This window comes from Pseudophryne corroboree, chromosome 7 (genome assembly GCF_028390025.1).
Source record: "Pseudophryne corroboree isolate aPseCor3 chromosome 7, aPseCor3.hap2, whole genome shotgun sequence".
Classification (NCBI taxonomy): Eukaryota; Metazoa; Chordata; class Amphibia; order Anura; family Myobatrachidae; genus Pseudophryne; species Pseudophryne corroboree.
Window position 1 is genome coordinate 293,903,463 of NC_086450.1, and position 27,264 is coordinate 293,930,726.

General features: G+C 46.1%; 1 protein-coding gene across 5 annotated transcripts in view; it reads left to right on the plus strand.

The window, feature by feature from the left end:
- The window catches only part of ALG1 (ALG1 chitobiosyldiphosphodolichol beta-mannosyltransferase), a 190,351-nt gene that overhangs the window by 158,122 nt on the left and 4,965 nt on the right, over positions 1-27,264 (plus strand). For all 5 annotated transcript variants that reach the window (XM_063934235.1, XM_063934234.1, XM_063934233.1 and 2 more), the window contains 2 exons: positions 3,678-3,792; positions 5,007-5,082. In XM_063934235.1, the coding sequence (XP_063790305.1) occupies positions 3,678-3,792; positions 5,007-5,082 (191 nt within the window). The remainder of the gene's footprint in view (positions 1-3,677; positions 3,793-5,006; positions 5,083-27,264) is intronic.

Sequence of the window (27,264 nt, forward strand, 5' to 3'; positions counted from 1 at the left end):
TTGGTCTTTCCACGGCCCCGAGAATTTTCACCAAGGTAATGGCGGAAATGATGGTGCTCCTGCGCAAGCAGGGAGTTACAATTATCCCGTACTTGGACGATCTCCTTATAAAGGCGAGATCTCGGGAGAAGTTGCTGGACAGCGTGTCTCTGTCCGTGAAGACGTTGCAGAGGCACGGTTGGATTCTCAATTTACCGAAATCCCAGCTAGTACCTGCAACGCGTCTGACCTTTTTGGGCCTGATTCTAGACACAGACCAAAAAAGAGTTTTTCTTCCGGTGGAGAAGGCTCAGGAGCTCATAGGCCTGGTCAGGAACCTTTTAAAGCCAAAAAAGGTTTCTGTGCATCATTGCACAACAGTTCTGGGGAAGATGGTGGCTTCATATGAGGCCATCCCCTTCGGCAGGTTCCATGCGAGGACCTTCCAATGGGACCTATTGGACAAATGGTCCGGGTTCCATCTACATTTGCAGAAACGGATCACCCTGTCTCCCAGGGCCAGGGTATCTCTCCTGTGGTGGCTGCACAGTGCTCACCTCCTAGAGGGTCGCAGGTTCGGATTTCAGGACTGGATCCCGGTGACCACGGACGCGAGTCTCCGAGGTTGGGGAGCTGTCGCACTGGGAAGAAATTTCCAAGGTCTCTGGTCAAGCCTAGAGACCTGTCTCCACATCAATGTCCTGGAGTTAAGGGCCATTTACAACGCCCTACGCCAGGCGGAGGAATGGCTTCAGAACAAACCAGTTCTGATTCAGTCGGACAATGTCTCGGCAATGGCTCATGTAAACCGCCAGGGCGGCACAAGGAGCAGTGTGGCCATGGCAGAGGCGTCCAGGATTCTGCGCTGGGCGGAAGGCCATGTAAGCGCGCTATCAGCAGTGTTCATCCCGGGGGTGGACAACTGGGAGGCGGACTTCCTCAGCAGGCACGACCGGCATCCGGGAGAGTGGGGACTTCATCAAGAAGTCTTCACACAGATCGTGGATCGGTGGGAACTGCCTCAAATAGACATGATGGCGTCCCGTCTCAACAAAAAGCTAAAGAGGTATTGGGCCAGGTCAAGAGACCCTCAGGCGGTAGCGGTAGACGCTCTGGTGACACCATGGGTGTTCAGATCGGTCTATGTGTTTCCTCCTCTGCCTCTCATACCCAAGGTGTTGAGATTAATAAGACTAAAAAGGGTCAGAGCAATTCTCATTGTTCCAGATTGGCCAAGGAGGACTTGGTATCCGGATCTGCAAGAGTTGCTCACTGAAGATCCGTGGCCTCTTCCTCTAAGGCAGGACCTGCTGCAGCAGGGGCCCTGTCTGTTCCAAGACTTACCGCGGCTGCGTTTGACGGCATGGCGGTTGAACGCCGGATCCTAGCGGAAAAAGGGATTCCGGAGGAGGTCATTCCTACCCTGATCTAGGAAAGGATGTGACATCAAAACATTATCACCATATATGGCGGAAATATGTTTCTTGGTGTGAGGCCAGAGCTGCTCCTACGGAGGAGTTCCATTTGGGCCGTTTGCTTCACTTCCTTCAAGCGGGAGTGAATTTGGGCCTAAAATTAGGGTCCATAAAGGTCCAAATTTCGGCCTTATCCATTTTCTTTCAAAGAGAATTGGCTTCTCTTCCTGAAGTACAGACTTTTGTGAAGGGCGTGCTGCATATTCTGCCTCCCTTTGTGCCTCCGGTGGAGCCTTGGGATCTTAACGTGGTATTAAGTTTCCTCAAGTCACCTTGGTTTGAACCACTCAAAACAGTGGAGTTGAAATACCTCACTTGGAAAGTGGTCATGTTGTTGGCCTTAGCTTCTGCAAGGCGTGTTTCATAATTAGCGGCTTTATCATATAAAAGCCCATACCTAATTTTTCACGTGGATAGGGCAGAGTTGAGGACTCTGCCTCAATTTCTGCCCAAGGTGGTCTCATCTTTTCATATGAACCAACCTATTGTCGTGCCTCGGGACTTGGAGGACTCTGAGTCCCTGGATGTGGTCAGGGCTTTGAAGATTTATGTGACCAGAACAGCTAGGATCAGGAAGACGGAAGCTCTGTTTGTTCTGTATGCGGCCAACAAGGTTGGCGCTCCTGCTTCAAAGCAGACTATTTGCTCGCTGGATCTGTAACACGATTTAGCAGGCGCATTCTACGGCAGGATTGCCATTACCTAAATCAGTTAAGGTTTGCCGAGCGGCTACTTGGTCAGGTTCCAACACTTTTGCGAAGTTCTATAAGTTTGATACCCTGGCTGAGGAGGACCTTGTGCTTGCTCAATCGGTGCTGCAAAGTCATCCGCACTCTCCCGCCCGTTTGGGAGCTTTGGTATAATCCCCATGGTCCTTACGGAGTCCCCAGCATCCACTAGGACGTTAGAGAAAATAAGATTTTACTTACCGGTAAATCTATTTCTCGTAGTCCGTAGTGGATGCTGGGCGCCCGTCCCAAGTGCGGACTTCTTCTGCAAGACTTGTATATAGTTATTGCTTCAATAAGGGTTATATTATAGTTGGTCGGTCTTGAACCGAGACTGTTAATTGTTCATACTGTTAACTGGGTAGTTTATCACAAGTTATACTGTGTGATTGGTGTGGCTGGTATGAATCTCGCCCTTAGATTACAAAAATCCTTTCCTCGTACTGTTCATATCCTCTGGGCACAGTTTCTCTAACTGAGGTCTAGAGGAGGAACATAGAGGGAGGAGCCAGTGCACACCCAGAATCCAAAGCTTTCTTAAAGTGCCCTATCTCCTGCGGAGCCCGTCTATTCCCCATGGTCCTTACGGAGTCCTCATCATCCACTACGGACTACAAGAAATAGATTTACCGGTAAGTAAAATCTTATTATTAGATTGACTTTTAGAACAAACTTCACAAGCTACTTAAGACTTAGGGGCCTAATTCAGCATGAATTGCAGTTGTGCGAATTTTTGCCCCCCCTTTCCCCGCTAAAATGCAAGCGTTTCGCTAAACAGCGAAGTGCTTGCATGTTTAGGGCTGCCCCTGCCTACGCAGCCTAGCTGCGAAGACAGTCGCCGGTCAGCCATGTTTTGGGTCGCAGCGGCTGCATGTGATGTCACGTACCCACTGCGGCCTGCCCCACAAACGGTCCAGACACACCTGCCTTGTCCAAACTGTGCCCCCTAAATGCTGTGTTGCCGCCTCTGCCTATCAATCCGACAGGCGTTTGCTTAAGTGAGATGCTGTTGCATCTCACTGTCTGCACACACGCAGTGCGGCTGCTGCGCGTGCTCACACCTCACAGGGACTTCAGTATGCGAACCCATCGCTGATGCGTTCCATACTGAATTAAGCCCTTAGTTTTGTTAAAATAAGCATTAATGTAATTGTCCACATACTATATACTATCCTTAGCCAATGCCTAGTCAGGCCTCAACATTGCTTGAATTGGTTGCTTGTAGACAACACACAACCTTAAGTGTAGTACCTACAGTGCGCTTTCCAGCTAACATTGTTATGATTGTAGGCCCTTACTACATCCTGCAATAGTACTGAAACTGTCAGTCTGTCTGCAGGGGAAATGATGCAAATTGAAGTCTGTTATCCCATCTGGAGATTTGAGGCCACTAAGTAAATTATATTACGTGGATATCTGACCTATTCACTATATAACACTGTAGCTTTATGCAAGCTTGCATGTACATTTTATATTACTGATTGTATTATTTCAGGATCAGCTGACCTGGGAGTCTGTCTTCACAAGTCTTCCAGTGGTTTGGACCTTCCTATGAAAGTTGTTGATATGTTTGGCTGCTGTCTTCCTGTGTGTGCAGTCAATTTTAAATGGTAATAATATAGATAAGAAACATCTGCCATTTGCTTAGTCAATGCAGCTTCTAGCAAATTAGTTACCATGTGGACTTTCACAGAGGTTTTCACCAATTGTTAAAGGTGATCTTCATTGAACTGTAAAACCAGCATTCTGTGCAACTTGTTTTAAGAAATACTTGGTACGTAACCGGTCAGCACTACCTTCCCATAGCAACTAAGCAACTCTGATGTCTCCCTAGTGCTGTCCAAGCTTCTCTCAGCTAAAATATTCTGTAATAGAGAAATGACTGGATTGCAAATATCAGAAACAGGTTGTGTCAAGAGGAAACATGACATGGGAAGTAAGAAAATAAAAAACCATCAAGACAAAGTGATTTATAAAAGCCACAAATAAATTGTTTTGGATGTGTTTTTTTGTTATCAATTCTTTAGGCAAATATCCTCTTTAATGAACAAACAAAAATATATACAACAGAAGTTCCAGTAAATAGGTGGAGGAACCCAGAGAGTATTCGCTATGTGCTGAATTCAGAGATGTATGGAAACCCAATGTTTACATACATATCTGATGATATTGGATCTGTGCATGCGCAGAAGTTCACTGCTCATCTGCAGATCTGGGGCTGCAATATCCCTAGCAGTGCCCCATATGCTGCCGCATGATTGACATACTGCTGGCGTTTAGGGGTAGTGACAGTCGTGTCTGCCCTACTTTCTGGGCATGCTGAAGCCAGTAGTTGCATCCCTGGCTTCAGCATCGTGTATTCCCCAGCTATCTCCGTGTACACAGATATGATGCACGGATGCAGCAGTGTATCAGAAAAACAGCCAGCAGGCGTCTAATTACACACAACTCCTCCTGCGGCATTATCATATTATTGCACAGCTGTTGTGCACAGAGAACCTCCATCCCTCAGTCAGGCCATATATACAATTACATTGACAATTCTGGCTCTATTCTAAAACCTAAGCAGAATTACTTACAAACTTTCAGATAAGGAATTAGGAAACAAACAGAAACATAGTGCCAATATTGAACAGTATTCGATACTCTAGAACTGCAGGTTTTACAGACTTTATGGCTAGTAATGTCTGAACTGTGCTTCATCCCACTACGGTCATTACTGTAGCAGCCCAACAAACACCTCTCTCTCTCTCTCTCTCTCTCTCTCTCTCTCTCTCTCTCTGATGTATAAAGAACACGAATAATGATGATTATTTTCTCACAGCTTACATGAACTTGTAAAACATAAAGAAAATGGTTTGATATTTGAAGATTCACCAGAGCTTGCCGAACAGCTAAAGGTATACTAAAATTAATTTTATATTTTAAAACCGTTTCCATGTTTTAAAGTTAAAGGTAATTTGGTGTAAGCTTAACTTCAAATACTTAGGATTTTATTGAATAGCAATGGCTTTTCTTTTTTTTAAATATGTTGGTATGTTCTGTTTTCTTTTGGCTGTACATGACTGCAGGGGCACACTTAAGGTGGGTACACACTAGGCGATGTGCTCTATGAGCGATGTCGCACAGTGTGTTCTCTTCCCTGTTGGTTGTCGGTAGTGCGTACAGCCTGAGGGATATGCAAACAGTATCGCTAATCCTGTGACGACATGCCACGGCCGGGCCCTGCATACAGCTTTTGGACGACAGCCCAAATTGAGCTGCAGGCCCGTAGGGTCGCGCATCGCTCATCATTCGGCAGAGTACACACTAGTCAATATGGTAAACTACGTCGCTCAGGAAGGGCAAAATGAGTGACGTTGTTTACTGTATCTGCAACTGTGTACCCACCTTTAGACATGCTAATTACAATAATAAACATTTATGTACTGGACTCTAATATTAATATAAACAAAAGGAGATTCTAGTCCGCACCAGAAAAAATGGAAATACACTGAAGGTATAGGTAATTATGCTTATAATTATAAACCAACATCCGAATCGGTTACTACCTAAAATGCTTGGCCGCACAAAGGTCGGTGGTGCTCCCAGAAATCAATTTGTAGATGCAGAACTACAAGTTAGGCAAAGAAGCTTAAAGGACAAAGTATCCTTTACGTGGGGCACTCTGTAATGTATGTTTATGTAAATCAAATAGCTAGAGTAAAACATAACTTTTAATGAAAAACCTCTAAAAAATACTCAATGTACCAAATATGAATACAAATATGTGTTATCTTAACAACGACATGTGAAATATGCCAATAATCAGTTTATTATTGGCAAGTATATCACATATGTAATAGACGCCTCCTTCTGCATTAACTTACAGCGCTGTTGCCGCTGCTTCCAAGGACCTCCAGTCGCACCTAATGAACCCCTGCTAACGGTAAAGATTTACACTGACAGGTTTGACCTGACACTGTTACTGCACATGCATGTGCATTGCCCAAGGGGGCGAAGGCCATAGGGGTTCAAACAGAACCAGATTAAACGTTGTCTAATAATAGAGTGGTATGCACCATGTCCTCATTTATATCTCGGCAGAATCCGTTCCAATCTCTAGAGGGGTTTATGCTCCCTGTAAGAAAGTTTTGTCTCAGTGCTTTATCGGTGCTTTTATTTTTACATTTTTTTTATCTAATTTTCTTTAGATGCTATTTTTTTTTTTTTTTTTATGCACTGTAATTGAATATACGTTCAAACACCGTTTGGGCACTGCTTGCTCTATTTACTAACATTGGCTGTTTGTGAACGCACTGTGCCAATAGTGCGTCCTGTATTTCTCTTACGTCCTAGAGGATACTGGGGTCCATTTAGTACCATGGGCTATAGACAGGTCCACTAGGAGCCATAGGCACTTTAAGAATTTGATAGTGTGGGCAGGCACCTCCTTCTATGTCCCTCCTATTAGACTCAGTTTAGAAAATGTGCCTGGAGGAGCCGGTCACGCTGAAGGAAGCTCCTGAAGAGTTTTCTACATTTTATTTTAAATGTTTGTTATTTTCAGGCAGGGTTTCGTGGGACTTAGGAGGGGGAACGGCCCAACCTCCTCAAGGGTTAATAGTCCCGTTCCACACTGACAGGACACTGAGTTCCTGAGGGACCTATTCGCAAGCCCATCACGGCGAGCGTACAGTCCCACAGCACACCACCACCACTAACAAAGCCAGAAGAATGAAGAGTGGTGAGTACTGAACTGGCGTCCCGGTTAGCGGGGCGCTGGCCATTATGGCGGCATGAGGGTATGGAGACGCACGGCTTCTAAACGGGGCAGAATGCGTCTCTGGACACAGTACACAACTGCATCCCCGTACACTGTACACAGTACCCGTACTGGCACAACAGCCTTACAATGGTTCTCTCCATTTTAAGCACCAGATTCCTCAGCCAGTATAAAAAAAAGCGGGAAGACCGCGCGCCATTGAAGGGGCGGGGCTTCACTATGAGAGGATCCAGCAGCTCACCAACGCCATTTTTTTCTCTGCAGTGCACACAGACACTGAGAGGACAGGGACGTGCAGCTCCTCCAGTGTGACTCCAAACTACCTCAGCGGTACCAAGGGGTCATAGCAGGGGGGGAGCGATTACTAGTGTACTAAGTCCCCTATCAGGGTACTTAATCTGCGACCCGGCTAAGCTTGGCATTAGCAATAAGGGCGCGGTGAGGGCTGGCTCCAAACATCTCTGTGTCTCCCTGAAGGGCTCTTTGTGGGTTAATTGTGCTTAACCTTTCCTGTGTGTATGTGCTGTCACATTACATTATGTCAGGTAAAGAGTGTGCCTTGTACCGCAGAGTGTTCCTCTTCACCAGGGGGCTCACTACTGGGTACTCAGGGTTCACAGACTGGCGAGGCTGATTCTGGGTTAATTCTCTAAAGGGAATGATCTCAACTCTTTCTATAAAATTGTCCCGCAATGAGAAAGAGACGCAATACTTAAAACCGACTGTGGATGAGTTTATGAACAGAGACTTAGTCCCCAAGACAGTGTCTCAATCCCCTCCCATTTGTCCGCAAAAACGATCTCTGGCCCATATTCTGCAGTCTGACGTTGACAGGTCCGACATGGAGTAAGGGGAAGTGGACTCAGAGGGTAGGGAGGCAGCTCTGTCACAGGGAATAGAGGCTACCAGAGATGTTCTGCATATTCCTGATAAGGTGTCAGAGTAGTGTGAAGAATCTTATTTTAATGTAAAAAAGAAGTCCTCAGTCACTTTTCCAGTGTCAAAGGAATTGAATACCCTGTTTGAAGAAGCTTGGGTTAATCCTGATAAGAAGTTTAAGATCCCTAAAAGGTTGCTCTCATCTTTTTCTTTTCCTCTGGAGGATAGGAAAAAATGGGAATATCCACCAACGCATCAGTCTCTAGGCTGTCACGTAAAATCGTATTGCCTGTTCCTGGTGCAGCCTCCCTGAAAGACACGGCTGATCGTAAAATTGAGACTACACTCAAATCATTGTACACAGCTGCTGGGTTGGCCCAAAGATCCAGTATTGCATGTACGTGGATCACTAAAGCCATTGCAAAATGGTCAGGTAACCTAATTGAGGGGTTATATTCCTTATCCAGGGGGAATGTTGTCTTACTCCTGCAGCATATACAGGGCTCTGCGAACTTTATGGTGGAAGCCATAAAGGAAATAGGAGTGCTTAACGCACGCACCACCGCTATGGCAGTGTCAGCATGCAGAGGCTTATGACTACGCCAGTGGACTGCTGACGCGGATTCCAGGGAAGGCGTGGAAGGCCTACCATTCACAGGAGTGGCCTTGTTCGGATATGAATTAGACAAATGGATCTCCACAGCTACTGTGGGTAAGTCTACATATCTTTCTTCCGCAGCCCACCAACCAAGAAGACTTATTCAGCTTCTAAGGTACAGTCCTTTCGGACGGCCAAGTTCAAGGGCAAATCCAGAGGTGCTTCTACATCCTCCAGCGGCGCAAGAGATAAACCACGCAAACCAGCAACTGCAGCTCAGGCTCTGCTTCCTCAAAGACTTCAGCATGACGGTGGACCGCAATGCCTGGAAGGCTGTCAGGTGGGAGCTCGCCTACAATTCTTCAGTCAGATCTGGTCAAATTCGTGCCAGGATCCTTGGGTCATAAATCTTGTTTTCCAGGGCTACAGACTGGAGTTCCAAGAGCTCCCACCTTACAGCTTCTTCAAATCAGGCTTGCCAGTTTCACAAGAGGCAAGTATAACTTTACAACATGCCATCCACAAACTGGTACAGACTCGCGTCATTGTTACAGTTCCACCTCATCAGCAAAAATAGGATTTTGGTACTTACCAGGTAAATCCTTTTCTTTGAATCCATAGAGGGCACTGGAGTACTCTTGGGATATGGACGGGGCGTAGCCGTAAATGGCACATTTAAATATTTAAATTAGTAACTGGTCACCCCCTCCATACTCCCATAAACCCTTCAGTATTTTTACTGAGCCGAACAGGAGTGATAGAGAGGATGAACCATAGAGAATTACATAAAATATAACGGTCAACACTAAAGTTGACACATAACGTTACTGACAACTACACAGTTGACACCATAATGATATCACTGTAACAACGTATCCATTGGTGATGTGTTCCCATAAGATCCACTGAGCTTACTACAAGACAGGTAAAACTGCTCTGGGTGGGCGTCCAGTGCCCCCTATGGATTCAAAGAAAAGGATTTACCTGGTAAGTACCAAAATCTTATTTTCTTTTTCATCCACTAGGGGTCACTGGAGTACTCTTGGGACGTACCAAAGTTCCCCCTTGGGCGGGAGAGCTGTTTGGCACCTGTAACACTAGACGCCCAAAGCAAAATGCTGATGCCGTAAACGTATTTAACATGTAACAGCGCACAAACGTGTGCACTGATGACCATGCACTCATGATCTTGTAGCAGCGCGTGTAAGTTGTTTCGTAGAAACTTCACAACCTGCTGCCCATGACGTTCCCAAAGAACGGGTGGAATGGTCTGACACTGATTTAGGCATTTGTAGCCTGCCTATGACGTTCCGAAGAACGCGTGGAAAACCTGACACTGATGTAGGCGTTTGTAGCCTGCCTATGACGTTCTGAAGAACGTGTGGAATGGTCTGACACTGAAGTAGGCGTTTTGTAGCCTGCCTATGACGTTCCGAAGAACATGTGGAATGGACTGACACTGATGTAGGCGGTCGTCTATAATGAAACAAAGCCTGACGTATGGTGTAAGGTCTGCTTGGAAGCTGTCCAAGCTATCCTAACTACCTTATAGAGAACAAACAATGTAACTGGTTAACGTACAATTGATGTTTGGCTACATAAACGCGTAGTGCGCGTACCACATCTAAAGTAGCTGAAGTTCCTTAACCTACTGATAACACAGGAACTACGATTGAGTAATTGATGTGTTACATTATACCATCATTTGTAGGAAAACGGAATTTGTACGAAGTTCCGCTCTATGATTATAAAACACCAGATAAGGTGGCTTGCATGACGAGGCACCCAATGTAAAACACGCCTTGCTAAGGCTAAGAAAAAAATGTTTTCCAAGTGAGAAACTTAACCTCCACTTGTTGTAAGGGTTAAAAATATGAAGACTGTAAAAAATCAACAACCAGAATCAAGTCCTATGGCGCTGTAGGCAGCATAAATGGAGGTTGTACTCTGAGGACACCTTACTGGAAAGTAAGTACAGTCGGCAAAAGAGCCAAACGCCTTTGTAGATAAATTGAAAAGGCCAAGACCTGCACCTTGAGTGTAGAAACGTAATCCTCCACCTAACCCAGTCTGTAAAAATATGAAAAGACGGGATAATGAGAGAGCTAATGTCGGAACTTCCGAGCTTCCCACCAACCTATATAGGCACACCAAATTCTGTAATAATGAGCTGGCGTAACTGGCTTCCTAGCACTTAACATGGTTGGTAGAACCGATTGTGGAATACCCTCCCTTCTTAAGAGGGCGGTGTCTGTTGTAACAGGTCTGTACGTGGCAGGAGCGGGTAACAATCGGCTGCGAATAGGTCGCAGGGATCCGAGAACCATGCACTCGGAGGGCAATGAGGCGCCAGTAGTACGACTGTCGTGGACTCTCGTTTGGTTTGATTTAGCAAACGAGAAAGCAGCATAAACGGTGGAAACAGATGCACAAAGCTGTACGGCCACACGATCATGAGAGCATCCACTGCCCCTGCCTTTGGAGGTCTTGTTCTGGACACATTCTGAAATGTTTGATGATTTTTGGCAAGATGCCATGACATCCCCCTGTGGGTAACTGCACCGCTTGCCAACATCAGGAACGCTTCTGAATTTAATGCCCAGTTTCCTGATGAAAATCCTGACTGCTGGGATAATTTGCCTCCCAGTTGTCCACTCCCAGAACGAACACTGCCGACAATATCACGTGGTGACGCTCGGCCCAATTGAGGATTCGAGCACTTGTCACATTGCCATGCGACTTCGAATTCCTCCTTGTTTGGTGATGTATGCGATCGCCGTCGCGTCGTCTAACTGCACCTGGACAGTCTGAGCCGGGAGCATGTGCACCGCCTGCCGCAACGCATTGTAAATTGCCCGAGTTACAGGACATTTTATTGACCGCAATCTTCTGTGAAGTTGATAATTTGGGACCACAGCTTCCCAACCTCTGAGACTCGCGTCCGTCTTAGAATTAGCCAATTGCAGACGCCGAACATTCTTCCTGCGGTGATTGTGTATTTGGAGCCACTAGAGTAGCGATACTCCGGCCCTTGAAGACAACCGCACTATCTGATGAATCTGTAGATGCGTGCAATAACATCCAGGCGACAATGACATGAGTGAACTCTTGCGAACTGGAGTCCGTCGAAAGATGCCACCCTCCTTTCTAACAGTCGAATGGCCAAATGGATGGAGACTGTCCGTGGAATGCGTACTAACCGTACGCAATGACGAACCCTTTGTGTGTTGTTTTCAAATAGGTAAATCCGTTGATCCACGGAATCATTCCTATGCATGAATCCTTTGTTACGGAATGAGGCTTGATTACTTTAGGTTGACAATACAACCGTGCTGAACGACGCCATTGTATGTTAGTAAGACACGTTGCAGGAATAAGCGTTGAGACTGAGCTTTGTTGACCAGATTTGCAAAGCACGGAACTGTTATCAGTCTCAGGAATCTGAGATGAGCTATCATGACAGCCAGATATTGTGACCACCCGAGGCGCTGATACGAAGCCAAACGGTAGCGCCTGAAAGTGAAAATGGTTTCTACTGCAAAACATAAGTAGGCTTGATGCGTCTAAGTACTCTTGTTTGTGGAAAGCCAGAACTACTGAGGATTTCAACCCGCATTCACCAACTGCAGGTATTCCTGTTGAATCTGTAGTAAACTACGTACTGATAGACCTCTCTTAGGCTCAGTATCAAACTGACAGAAACATCCGGCGTTTGTATCGCGGTCTGCAGATCCGCCGTCTTGTCTTCTGACCTAGGCAGACCTAAATTGCAAATTGCAATGGTAGAAGACAATCGTATTATGTAAGCGGAGAACCCAAAATTGCAGATTCACCGAACTGTGGACGCCCACAACTGACGATCGGTGATGGTCTGGAAACACATTATGGCACTTGCCTGTCAGTGGGCTTCGCGTCCCGTAAAAGCCACTGAAAACCTGGTTAACGAAGCCTTGAAGTAGGCGGCAGTACCCTAACCGTACACGTGTTGACGATAATTAGTGGTTTGTTAAAACCATGTCCCCTACCACATATCCTGTATGTGGCTGTTTTTGTAGCACGGCCTGAAAAGGACTGCGGTGTAAACACTATATCCTGAGTATTCTAATCAGGAATTTGTGTAGACAATGGCAAGAAATTAGATTTTTGGCTTTCGTATGAAATGCTTTTGTCCAAGACAGTACAAAATCTGTAGCCAGCGTAAGGTAATGCTTCTGACTTCGTTCTGTTAAGAACATAGCGAAAGTGCACGTCGTGCCGCAACTAGTGAAGCTGAAAGGAAACTAAACTGGCCGACGTCCACAGAAGCTGTACCGAGATATTGAGCAGTATAAGGTGTTCTTCTTGGAGGGCAAACATGAACTGAATTGCCATGCAAATACCGCCTTGGTAACCCAAAACCCGCACCAAAGCAGGGCTAAGCAACACACCTACTGCTGTACCCAGGGCAAACACGCGCTAGTATCCCCCAAAGAGGATCGGCTTGAGTCCGTTTTCGTCTGAGCTGCTTAGTAAGATATGCTGAATAAGGAAACCACACCAGAGCTCCCTGTTTAGCCACCATACTGCATTATTGGAAAAAATGGTCTCCAGTTTTCGTTGAGAACCTAACGTACTCCCTGTTAATTATCAATGGCCGGCTGTTTTATAAGGGCTGGCATTGAATCGACAGAAAACAACCTAGCTGAAACTGTCAATTTATAAGACAAATAATAACAAAGTTTCCCCGTGCAGTATACGCGTCGTATGTGGTCGACATACTGTCTGACAGACTTTGCAGCGAAGCTGCTTGTTTGACTTTGCATTAGACGCACTCATTATGTACACCGACAAGTAAGCACAGAAGGACAGACCAGTACCGTGCTTAGTATCCCATAAGGAAGGTGTGTATGAATTCGCATGACAGTGCACGTGTTTATACCTACAATAATGAAACTATGTGTACAAAACCAAGAAAATAAAATTCCTAACACCACCCCGGCTCCACCAGAGGCCGAGTGTTGTAGTGCAGCCACTTCCTGGGAAGAACCAGGACGTAATGTCAAAATGGTGTCTGCCATGTGCTTGCTTATTGCAAGATAAGTGTATTGATACATACTCATTATGTAGCCATATACAAAGATCTATATATATATAAATATATATGTCTATATATACTGTGTATGTTTATATATATATATATATATATATATATATATGTATATGTGTGTGTATATGTGTGTGTATATGTGTGTATGTTTATGTATAAAGCAGGATTTATTCCTTAACCAAACGGCATGGTGAAGTACAGCAAATAAAGCCCAACAGCTGTTTCAACCGACTGATCTTCCTCAGGGGCTGCTTTTCTTTCATCTACACGTGAGTGCTGGCTTGTCTACTTTTTTTGCATCACTGGAGAAATTCCGTTGTAGTGTCGACTACGATTTGGAGGATAAAAGACTTCTTGTGATTTGCTAATCTATTCCAACCTTCTGGTACGCATATTACCCATAGAGGAACTGAATATCCTTCAATCTGATACAACAATACCTCACCATGAGAGGTGTTTTTTATGCTTTTTGTTTATAGACCCCCTTTGTTGTGAGCAACAGACAGAAGACCAGAGCAATAGTGTTTGATGTGCATGATATAAAATCCCTCATCTGGTACGCAGATTACCCTTATGAGTGTTGTCACGTCACTAGACCAAGTGTGAAAATTACTGCACCATCAGGCGCTTGTCCTCTCCCTCTCTTTTTTCATATATATATATATATATATATATATATATACACACACACAATTATTCTTTTGGAAATATATATCCATAGATATACATATTCATCGATACAGATATACATATATACCCCTATATATACATCTCTACAGATAACATAGCCTTACAGTGCCCAGCAGTCATAAAAATCACTGACCCCCTCACAGGCTTAATAGTCTGAGCTGCTTGCTGCCGTAAACGCAGCTTTGTTATGGGGCCTCCCTGCGGGCATTACTCCCCCCCCCCCCCCCCCTCTGCCCGTGATCTCCCTTCTTGAAGACGGACCGCGGCAGCAGTGAGAGCTGTCCGCGGTCAGCCGTACACCTCTCCCCCCTCTGCATACGTTCGCGGCTCCGGAGCTCTGGCGGGTAGCGGCTAGCCACGGAAGGGAGGGGGGGAAGCGGCGGTCCAGGGACTGGGGAGCGCAGGTATGGGAGCGGACGGCCGGGAAGCGGCGGCGGCTTGGCGCCCAGCGGCGGCTGCTGTGCAGTCCGTGGCTGGGCAGTGGAATACAGGCAGTTGCTTGGCGCCCAGCGGCGGCTGCTGTGCAGTCCGCGGCTGGGCAGTGGAATACAGCCAGTTGCTTGGCGCCCAGCGGCGGCTGCTGAGCAGTCCGCGGCTGGGCAGGAGGGTGCACGGTATTTTTTTTATTTATTAAAAAAAAACAAAAAACAAGACATATTGTCCCCACATAGCGCCCCTCACCCCCAGCACATAACACAAGTGAGCGGCGGCAGTGTGAGCTGCCTAACCGCTCATTACCTGTACCAGGGGAGGCTATCATGGGCTTCTTAACTAAGCACGGTCCAGCTTCTCTGTGCAGCCTGAGGCTGCAATCAGCTGTGCTGATTTTGGTCAATGGCGGGGCCCTTTTCATGGGCACCGGCAGACCATCTGCTGCTCTTCTGCAGCACCCACCATCCCGAACCCCACTTCTCGGATAAGTTGGGAAGGGAGTGGGTAGAAAAAAAATAATAATAATCTTGCTAGAAGAATCGAAGGACAATCCTGTCCAATGTACCTTCCGACTAGAGGCACAGAAAAATACTGGAGGGTTTATGGGAGTATGGAGGGGGTGACCAGTTACTAATTTAAATATTTAAATGTGCCATTTCCGGCTACGCCCCATCCATATCCCAAGAGTACTCCAGTGACCCCTAGTGGATGAAAAAGAAACAAGGGGTACTATTCCAACTTGTTTGTAGTACCGAAACCGGACTGTTCGGTAAGACCAATTTTGAACCTCAAGTCGTTGAACCCGTACTTGCGAGTGTTCAAATTCAAGATGGAGTCTATGAGAGTGGTGATCTCAGGTCTCGAGGAGGGGGAATTCCTAGTGTCTATGGATATCAAGGATGCGTACCTTCACATTCCGATCTGGCAGCCTCATCAGGCTTATCTACGGTTTGCACTGCAGGACTGTCACTACCAGTTCCAGGCCCTGCCATTTGGCCTCTCCACGGCACCGAGGGTGTTCACCAAGGTGATAGCAGAGATGATGTTTCTACTCCACAAACAGGGAGTGAACATAATTCCGTACCTGGACGATCTCCTGATAAAAGCACCGTCCAGGAAAAGGTTGCTAGATAGCATTGCTCTCTCAGCCAAACTTCTCCAGGATCATGGATGGATTCTGAATCTTCCAAAATCTCACCTAGAGCCAACTCGGTGGCTGCCATTCCTGGGAATGATACTGGATACCGAGTTGCAGAAGGTGCTCCTTCCGTTGGAAAAGGCATTTAATAATCCAGTCGATAGTTCGGGATGTCCTGAAGCCAACCCGGATATCGGTGCATCTATGCATTCGCCTTCTGAGGAAAATGGTGGCCTCTTACGAGGCTCTTCAGTATGGAAGGTTTCACGCAAGACCCTTCCAGCTAGAGCTGTTGGACAAATGGTCCGGATCGCATCTTCACATGCACCAGAGGATCCGTCTATTGCCAAAAGCCAGGATCTCCCTTCTGTGATGGCTACAGACATCTCAGCTCGTCGAGGGTCCATGGTTCGGAATTCAGAACTGGATTCTGCTAACCACAGATGCAAGCCTCAGAGGTTGGGGAACAATCACTCAGGGGGTGCAGTTTCAAGGAAGATGGTCAAGTCAGAAAGTCATTCTTCCAATCAACATTCTGGAACTCAGGGCCATATACAACGTCCTTCTGCAGGCCTCACATCTTCAAGATTGGGCCATTCAGGTCCAGTCGGACAAAGTGACGGCAGTGACGTACATAAACAGGGCGGAACGGAAAGCAGAGCAGCAATGTCAGAGGTTCTCCTCTGGGCAGAGAGAAATGCTGTGGCATTATCAGCGGATCTTCCACCACAGGGCCCGTTTGTCTATCAGGACTTACACGGCTACGTTTGACGGCATGGAAGTTGAACGGCTGATTCTAGCCAGGAGAGGGATCCCTAACAAGTTTATCCCGACTATGATCCAACCCAGAAAGTGGGTAACGTCTAAGCATTACCATCGTATTTGAAAGAAATACGTCTCTTGGTGTGAGAGCAGAAAATTTTCTGCGGTGGAATTCCATCTTGGACGTTTCCTGCTTTTTTTACAAGCAGGGGTAGATGTGGGCCTACGTCTGGGCTCCATAAAAGTCCAGATTTCGGCCTTGTTCATTTTCTTTTAGAAACAATTGGCTTCTCTCTCTGAGGGCCAGACGTTCTTGAAATGTGTTCTGCACATCCAACCTCCCTTTGTGCCTTCCACGGCACCTTGGGATCTCGATGTTGTGCTGCATTTCCTCCAATCGGACTGGTTTGAGCCGTTACAGGAGGTGGACGTAAAATATCTTAGGTGGAAGACCGTCACACTGTTGGCCTTGGCTTCAGCAAGACGTGTGTTGGAATTGATGGCTTTATCTCACAAAAGTCTCTATTTAATTTTCCATGAGGACAGAGCTGAACTCATCAGCAATTTCTTCCTAAGGTGGTGTCTGCGTTTCACATCAACCAACCTATTGTGGTCCCGGTTGTCACAGACACCTCTGCTACTTCAAAGTCTATGGATGTTGTGAGGACTTTGAAGGTGTATGTGAAAAGAACAGCTCGTCACAGAAAGATGGACTCGCTGTTTTTTCTTTTTGATCCCAATAAGATTGGGTGTCCTGCTTCAAAGAAGACTATTGCACGCTGGATGAGACTTAATATCCAGCATGCTTATTCCACGGCAAGTTTGCCATGTCCAAAATCTGTACAGGCCCACTCTACTAGGTCAGTGGGTTCTACCTGGGCGGCTGCCCGGGTTGTCTCGGCTTTACAGCTCTGCCAAGCAGCTAATTGGTCAGGTTTGAACACGTTTGTAAAGTTCTACAAGTTCGATACTTTGGCCTCTGAGGACCTTCAGTTTGGTCAATCAGTTCTGCATGAACCTCAGCACTCTCCCACCCGGTTTGGGAGCTTTGGTACATCCCCATGGTACTAAATGGAACCCAGTATCCTCCAGGACGTAAGAGAAAATAGAATTTTAATTACCTACTGGTAAATCCTTTTCTCATAGTCCGTAGAGGATACTAGGCGCTCGCCCAGTGCTTCGTTCATCCTGCACTGTTACTTGGTTAAGTAATGTTGGTTCAGCCGTTGCTGTTCCTGTTTCAAGTTTGGCTTTCCTCTTGTTGTGTGTGCTGGTTCAGAATCTCTCCACTATCCTTATCTATCCTTCTCTCGAAGTATGTCTGTCTCCTCGGGCACAGTTTCCTAGACTGAGTCTGGTAGGAGGGGCATAGAGGGAGGAGCCAGCCCACACTATCAAATTCTTAAAGTGCCCATGGCTCCGTCTATACACCATGGTACTAAATGGACCCCAGTATCCTCTACCGACTATGAGAAAAGGATCTACGGGTAGGTAATTAAAATTCTATTTAATTGCTCTCCCACCACAAGCATACAGTAGTTTACTACGGGTTCGGTATGATTTATCGGCAGATGGGATGCCGGCTGTCAGTATACCATGGGCTTGCTACACTCGCCATGCTTTGGGCCCGGTGGCTCGCTTCGCTCACCACAGGTTCTACTCCCACTCGGTTGGTGACGTGGACCCACCAACCGAGTTGGCATACCAGGCGGCGGTGGGGATTTAGTATGTCTGTATTTCACCGGCTGTCGGGATTCCGGCATCTGTCTCCTGAACGCAGGGATCCCAACAGCCGGCATTTTATCTGCATCCAGTTTACTACCGCATGTCAAGCACACTTAAGTCTGACATGCAGTGTCACTGACATTTCTCTTACGCTGAGCCAGGTAGATGTAGATGCAGCTTGTGCAACTGTCGAAGCATTTAAATAAATAAACAAAAAAACTCCATCTAAGAAGCACTTTAGTATTTAGGATCCCTGTGTATGTTCGGCCCTTATTTTTAAATTAATGTGTCTTACTAATTCAGCCGTGGTAGGAAGGGAATTGGTTCTCAATTAGTTCTGAATTAAATCTATATAAAATGTATTAAATTATTAATGTTATAAGTGAACAAGACCACAAAATATATATGGCGAGATTCAATTGTTTGCGGCACCGGCTGCCAGTAGATGACGCACAACTGTGCTGGCTCCTCCCCCTCTAGCTACCTCAGAGTGGGACCAGAGGCATTTTGGCGCCTTCCTCTGCTTACTGAAGCAGCACTCAGCACACAGTGCTTCCTGACTCCTAAGAAACGCTGGAAAACTGGTACAGGGGGTAGCAAAGGGGGAGAGCCACTATTGTACACAATCTGGATCCTCTACAGGACAGAATCTACTAGTATTTCACTGTAATATAATTAGCTGACCGCCTCACTAGTGCTGTACAGCTAGGGGTGTGCTGGTGTCTCTCTCTGTGTGTCTCCTCTCATATACAGTAAGGGAAGGCTTGATCAGTATTACTGTCTGTGTGTATGTTATTGTGATTACTGTAAGCATGGGTAAACACAAACTCTGTAGTGTATGCCACACTAGATTATCTCCCTTATCTACTGATTCTGTTTCATGTGAACAATGCAGCCAGTCTTCACAACTCAGTGAAGGGGCTGAGGGGAGAGGGTCCAGAGCCCTCCTGGCTAGGGGCTTTTAAAACTATGATGTCTAATATGTCATCACAACTGTCTGCTCATGTACAGAAGACTCGGCTACCACAACAGGCTGTTGCAGATTTAGCTGCTAGGGCAGATGTTACACAGCCCTCCATCTCTCATGCAGGTCCACAAATATGTGGTTTACCTGCCATACTCTCTGATTCAAATGAGGATATACAGGAGGATGGGGAGGACTTAGATCCCAGTAGTGGGGATCCTGATTCTGCTCAAGGTATTGAACCCCTCATTCTGGCTATACGGGACGTGTTAAAGCTCCCTCTAGAGGACGCTGCGTCATAGCAGTCGTTTTTCTTTATACAAAACGAACCAAATGTCACTTTCCCTGATTCTGCAGAGTTAAATGACCTATTTATGTTGGCCTGAAAAAATCCAGACAAAAAATTTGAAGTGTCAAAGTTTTTGCACACTTTCCTATTTGCTCCTGCAGGTAGGAAATTCTGGGAATAACCCCCAGGGGTTGACGTATCAGTCTCTCGACTGTCCAAAAAGGCGGTGCTGCTTGCCCCGGGCTCCTTTACCATGAAGGATCCTGGGGAAAGAAAGATAGATGGGTATATGCAATTGCGGTCGAATTCCCGAAATTGTCGAATTTCGGGTCATTTTCGACCCAAAAAAAAAATCGCCTATGCAATTCAGTGCTTTCCGACCAAAAAACGGACTTTCAAAATTCGACTTTTTGAAATTCGAATTTTTGCAAATTCGACTTTTCTGCAATGATACAAGTGCTGCAATTCGACCAAAGCATATTCAATTCAAGTTTGGAAATTCGACAGCAGTGCTTTTAGACAGCAAATTCGTCATTTTCAATCCGCCACACTTTGGAGGGTGAAAACAAATAAAAAAAATTTAAACATGTTTTTTTTTGTGGTTTTTTTTTGGGGAATAGCAGATCTATTTATATTAGAAGGGTTTAGGTACTTTTTTTTTTTTTTTTGGAGGCACAAATATTATTTATATATTTTTTAAAATATTTTTTTATTTATTTTTTTTTTATGCTGGAACGGTAAAATCATTAAAAAAATGGCGTGGGGTCCCCCCTCCAAAGCATAACCAGCCTCGGGCTCTTCGAGCTGGTCCTGGTTCTAAAAATGCGGGGAAAAAATTGACAGGGGATCCCCCGTATTTTTAAAACCAGCACCGGGCTCCACTAGCTGGACAGATAATGCCACAGCCGGGGGTCACTTTTATGCCGTGCCCTGCGGCCGTGGCATCAAATATCCAACTAGTCACCCCTGGCCGGGGTACCCTGGGGGAGTGGGGACCCCTTCAATCAAGCCGCCAGGCTGACCGGCGGGTGACCCCACCGCTACCCGCAAAGTTCCCACCATTGAAAGTAATGGAGCGGCTTTGCGATGCGCTGTCACAGTACAGACAGCGCACAGCCAATCAGGTGAGCGCCACGGAAGTAGCGCTTCCTGATTGGCTGAAGGGACTTCAGTGACAGGAGTCACGTGATGTCCCGGCATTCGGGAGAAAGGGGTCTGATGTGAAAGCATTGGACCCCTTTCAGTCCGGTATGGAGCGGGTATTTGCGTTTTTTTTTTTTAACAAGTACCTGGATTTATCTCTCTGGACGTGGATTTATCTCTGGACGCTGGAAGGTGAGTATAATTTTTTCACAGGTACCCTCGGATCGTCGGAGACCGTGGCAGTCGGCGTGTCAACATAGGTAAGTATGTGTGTGTCGGTAGTGTGTAATAAAGTTTTACTATCAAGGTGTGTGTGTCCTGTTTTTATTTGGGTATTTTTTCCCCAGTAGTACTACAGGTACCAGCGGGCCCGTTTTTCTCCCGCATGCTGGTACTTGTGGTTCTCCAAGTACCAGCTTGCGGGGGAGGCTTGCTGGGACTTGTAGTACTACTGGAAAAAACAATATCTTTTTATTATCACAAAAGGCTATCAGCCCCCCCATCCGCAGCCCATTGGATGGGGGGGGGACAGCCTCGGGCTTCACCCCTGGCCCTTGGGTGGCTGGGGGGGGGACCCCTTGATTGAAGGGGTCCCCACTCCCCCAGGGTACCCCGGCCAGGGGGTGACTAGTTGGATATTTGATGCCACGGCCGCAGGGCACGGCATAAAAGTGACCCCCGGCTGTGGCATTATCTGTCCAGCTAGTGGAGCCCGATGCTGGTGTTAAAAATACGGGGGACCCCTACTCTTTTTGTCCCCCGTATTTTTGGCACCAGCACCAGGCGCAGAGCCCGGTGCTGGTTTTAAAAATACGGGGGATCCCTGGCCAATTTTTCCCCGGATTTTTAGAACCAGGACCAGCTCGATGAGCCCGAGGCTGGTTATGCTTTGGAGGGGGGACCCCACGCCATTTTTTTTTCCGGGTTTTTCCTGTTTTTTCCTGTTTTTTAAAATCGCGGCAAAATCCGCCAAATCGGCCGATTTTCGCCCGCGATTCTGGCGAATCCGTTTTTCATTGAATATGGTGAATTCCGGCAGGCACCTGCCGGAATTCACCTGGCGAATTGAGTCGGAAAAAAAAACTGCGAAAAATTGCCGCAATTCGCCGTGAATTGCATATACCTCAGAGACTCCTCTCAAATCTGTGTACATGGCAGCAGGTATATAGCAGAGGCCGGTCATAGCAGGTTGCTGGGTGACGCATGCCATTCACACGTGGGCTACTCAGATTCAGGAGGGACTCTCAGGGGCTATGCCTCTGGTCACTATGGTGACTCTCCTCAAGCACATACAGGACACTACACGCATCCTGTGTGACTCGCTCAAATGGATGAGGAATATTAATGCTAGGATTTCTGCCATGGCAGTGTCGGCGCGCAGGGCTTTGTGGTTATGTCAGTGGATAGCGGATGCAGAATCAAAGTGCAGTGTGGAATCCTTCCCCTTTTCAGGGGAATGGCTCTTTGTGGTTGAGTTGGATACATGGATTTCCAAAGTCACTGCTGGCAAATCCACGTTTCTCCCCTCTGGGGCCCTGCCGGCTAGGCTTTCCTACACAGGGCCGTCTGTTCAGTCCTTTCGGTCTAACAGATTTCGTTCTAGGGCCAGAGGTGCATCCAATGCAAATAGAGGCGCCAGAGGTAAGTCAAAAAGACCTGCAACCACTGATTCTCAGGAACAGAGCACCAGTTCTGCTTCCACTAAGTCCTCAGCATGACGGTGCCCACCCACCCCGAGGAGATCTCGAGGTGGGAGCCCGACTGCGTCACTTCTGCAGCATCTGTGAAAGGTTTTCAAGTTCAAAATGGAATCCCTGAGGGCAGTGATTGCAGGCCTGGAGGAACAGGAGTTCCTGGTTTCCCTGGATATCAAGGACGCCTACCTTCATATTACAATTTGGCCACCTCATCAGGCTTATCTGAGGTTTGCCCTACTGGACGCTCACTACCAGTTCCAGGCACTACCCTTTGGCCTGTCCACAGCTCCGAAGGTATTCACGAAGGTGATGGCAGAGATGATATTCCAACTCAATGTTGTCCCTTACCTGGATGATCTGCTGATAAAAGCAAGATCCAGGGAGCTTTTACTGCTCCATATATCGACCACACCATCCAACTTCTGTCTCACCATGGGTGAATTCTCAGTCTACAGAAGTCCCACCTGGAACCGACTCAGCGGCTCCTGTTCTTGGGGATGTTACTGGATACGGTGGCCCAGAAGGTATTCCTCCCGGAGGACAAGGCGAGAACACTTAAGGAGATGGTCCGCATGGTGCTCCGACCTGCTCGTGTATCCATCTATCTTTGCATCAGATTGTTGGGGAAGATTGTCGCCTCCTACGAGGCGATCCAATATGAGAGGTTCCGTGCCAGAACATTTCAATTGGGTCTCCTGAGCAAGTGGTCTGGATCACATCTCAGATGCACCGGATGATTCGGATGTCACCTCAGGCCAGGATTTCCCTCCTAAGGTGGCTGCAGTCCTCCAATCTCCTACAAGGCCGGAGTTTCGGGATTCAGGATTGGACCCTCACGACGGATGCGAGTCAGTGAGGATGGGGTGCTGTCGCCCGAGGGGCGAAGTTCCAGGGCAGGTGGTCAGCCCACGAAAGCCTCCTTCCGATCAACATTCTGAAACTTTGGGCGATCTACAATGCTCTGCTTCAGGCCTCTTCCTCACCTTTGCCACTCTTAGACATGATAAATTAATCAACACTTACACAGTGTACTACACAATTTGTGATTGTAATCACTTTAAGACTTTTTAAAGTGACATACAATCCGACCCTATCCTGCTATACACCAGCATTGAGGATCGGAATAGATAGAAAAAAACTGACCGAATTATAATAAAGTCAGCAATCACACTAGCAGTCAGTCATGTTATACATTAGTATAATAAGCAACATGAGCACATGATCAACTACAGATACATTTCAAGTATGTAGGAGAAACATATTCCTGCATTACTTGATAAAAATTTTCACCGTATTCAGACGCATAGCGAAAGAAACCACAGTAATATTATCAGACTCATATGCATTATGCACTTATCCAACTATTTGTAATCAAAAGGTAGATAGAGACTTAGTGCTGTATAACCCATACTCAGTAGAGTGGGATACAGGGAGACTTACCCCGCTTCCAGGATCGATAAATACGTCTGCGAACGCTGAGTGGATCCAGACGCTATTAGTGTACACCGCTGCTCCGTGAACCTATAGCGGGCTTTTTCAACCAGTGTGCCGTGGCAAACTAGTGTGCCGTGGCACACTAGTGTGCCGCGACCAGTTGCAAGGTGTGCCGCGGAGCCAAGCAGCTTCCTGCACCTTCAGAGTGAACTGTTGGCCTGGGCTCTTCTAAGAGGATCATTCATAATCTGGCTGTGTCCTGTGCCTTGATGACGCGGCAGTGTGATATCATAGGTCAAGGCCGCCGCAACTCACCACCCAGCCAGCCCACTCACCTGCATACACATCTTCCAATTTCCACCTGCATCCACAGCTTTCCTGGCCCACCCACATCCACACCTGCCCGCTGCTCAGTATTCGTAGTAATCCACTATGAACAACCCCTGCCACTGAGGGACAGGGAGGAGGACAGCTGACCGGTAGGGGCTAATATTTGTTATGCTATTTCTCCTGTGGGGAGCAATAAGATTTATGGGGGGAACAATGTGAATAATTCATGTGGGGAGCAATAGGATTTATGTGGGGAGAAATGTAATTGATTTATGTGTGAGCAACATGATTTATGTGGGGAGCAATGTGATTGATTTATGTAGGGAGCAATAGGCTGTATGTAAGGAGCAACAAGATTTATGTGGGGAGCAATGTCATTGTTTTTTTCTGTGTAGGCCAATGTATGTGTGGATTTTTTATTATTGAGACGGCCAATGTGTGTTTTTTGGGGGGTTTTCTGTGGGGAACGGATGGTGTGCTTTGGCAATTTTAAAACTTTCTTCGGTGTGCCGCAAGTAAAAAAAGGTTGAAAATCACTGACCTATAGTGTGCACAGACGTTCAAGTGAACACTGTTGCACCAGTCACACAGCTGCCTATGCTGCGACTGGGTCCCTTGGTACACAGCATCTCAGACGGAAGCGGGAAAACAGTTCATGGTGGGAGACTGAGGAAACTGGTCCTGAACCGGGGGGGTGGGGCGACCAGAAGAGCGTCTGACTCCCTACTGCTGACATCAACCCTAGGAATTGCGGCCTCATACTACTCCTGGAACCTATGATCCCTAAGGGCTAGCGCTGGTGCACCCGAGGAGGCAGCCGCGTCAGCGACTGTTTGGTAGTCTCCTCCCAAAGCAATGCAGCTGTGTCCGTATTCCCCCTCTAAGCGGAACCGATGCCTTACCTTCTCCCCATGCTCCGGCCACAGTTTGGTAACGTCTGCTGGACCTGCTAGTATATCCAACACAGACGCCCGCCGAAACAGCACTTTACTTGTGGGCAAGTGTTGTCGCGGCCTGGGGGAGAGTTGTTGGAGCGACTCTTTCTAAGGTACGTAAAAGATGCTTTAAATAGTAAGACTATAAAAATAAAATAAGAAAGCTTATGGCTGCTAAAAACCAGCAGCTCATTTACCATGGTCCTGCTTCTGCCGCACCAAACAAAAAACTGATTTGTCTGAGCCAGGAGGCGGGGAAATATGGACGAGCCCGTTGCAGGATGGGAGGCCGAAAAGCTTTGACCGATTGGTGCAAATCCGCTGTCGCTGCATCGTATACCAATGTTATCCTGTGGATAACCTGTGGACCCTGCCGGGGAAAATACGTTTTTTTATCAGATGTTTGTTGGTTGTGGAATGCTTCCGGCTGGGTATGAGAGTGCAATAGTGTTCCACTGATGTAGGTGCATGTTGCCTGCAGTGTCCAAGAGTAGGTGTGTAACACTTGAGGATGGTTAGCTCAATAACCAAAGTATGTCCAATGTAGAAAACATTAGCACGTTTTGCTCACACTTGGTGATCTTTTCAAAGTGATGTCTTGTTTATTTATAACATTAAAATGCCTTCCATCCCCTATGGAATGTAAGCTCTCTCAAGCAGGGCCTTCCCTCCTTGTTTCACCCTTCCTATTTGGCTGAGTACACATACGCTTGTTCTATATCTAACATGTAATTTTATTTATTTATATATATATATATATATATATATATATATGTATATGTGTGTGTGTGTGTGTGTGTGTGTGTGTGTGTGTATGTATATATATATATATATATATATATATGTGTGTGTGTGTATATATATATATATATATATATATATATATATATATATATATATATATATATATATATATAGATATATATAGATATATATAGATATAGATGTCCAAGTGGTCGGCACTCCTGATTTAAATGAATATAATACCTGGTGCCTTCTCTTGCAGAGTTATCCACTGTATAAACAAATAGAATTGAGCGGCACTCTCAGGACTTTAACAAAGAACGGGTCCTCAGCCCATCATAAGTTTGCAAACTTATGATGGGCTGAGGACCCGTTCTTTGTTAAAGTCCTGAGAGTGCCGCTCAATTCTATTTGTGTGTGTGTGTGTGTGTATATGTATATGTATATATATATATATATATATATATATATATATATATATATATATATATATATATATGAAAAAAGAGAGGGAGAGGACAAGCGCCTGATGGTGCAGTAATTTTCACACTTGGTCTAGTGACGTGACAACACTCATAAGGGTAATCTGCGTACCAGATGAGGGATTTTATATCATGCACATCAAACACTATTGCTCTGGTCTTCTGTCTGTTGCTCACAACAAAGGGGGTCTATAAACAAAAAGCATAAAAAACACCTCTCATGGTGAGGTATTGTTGTATCAGATTGAAGGATATTCAGCACCTCTATGGGTAATATGCGTACCAGAAGGTTGGAATAGATTAGCAAATCACAAGAAGTCTTTTATCCTCCAAATCGTAGTCGACACTACAACGGAATTTCTCCAGTGATGCAAAAAAAGTAGACAAGCCAGCACTCACGTGTAGATGAAAGAAAAGCAGCCCCTGAGGAAGATCAGTCGGTTGAAACAGCTGTTGGGCTTTATTTGCTGTACTTCACCATGCCGTTTGGTTAAGGAATAAATCCTGCTTTTCTTTCATCTACTTTTTCTTTCATCTATTTTGAAAGTCCTGGGAATTGCTGATTTTCATTTCATCTCAATGGGTAAGCATATTCAATATAATCACGTTTACCAATGAAAAACGGTTTAGTATAAGGTTAGAATTTTTACATTATCACTATCGTTTTTTAATGAACTTTATTAAAAATTGTTTTTAAACAATAAATTAAAGCAAGGAGTGCCCCCAAAAAGAGGCTATCTTCTCTGTCCCGTTATCCTTTTACCGGGACAAAAACCCTGTATGAATCCATTTTTTCATAACCTCAGGGGAGCACCGCCAACATTATCAAATTGTTCTGTCAAATTTGTTTGAATTTTACATGTATATATTGTTGGTAAATAATCTACTACACATATACTAATTGTCAGCTGTGCAGGAATACCTCATCCTCTGTCTCTCCTCTGTACCTTTTCAAGCTCCAGGATATCCTTTTTGTAGTACGGTGCCCA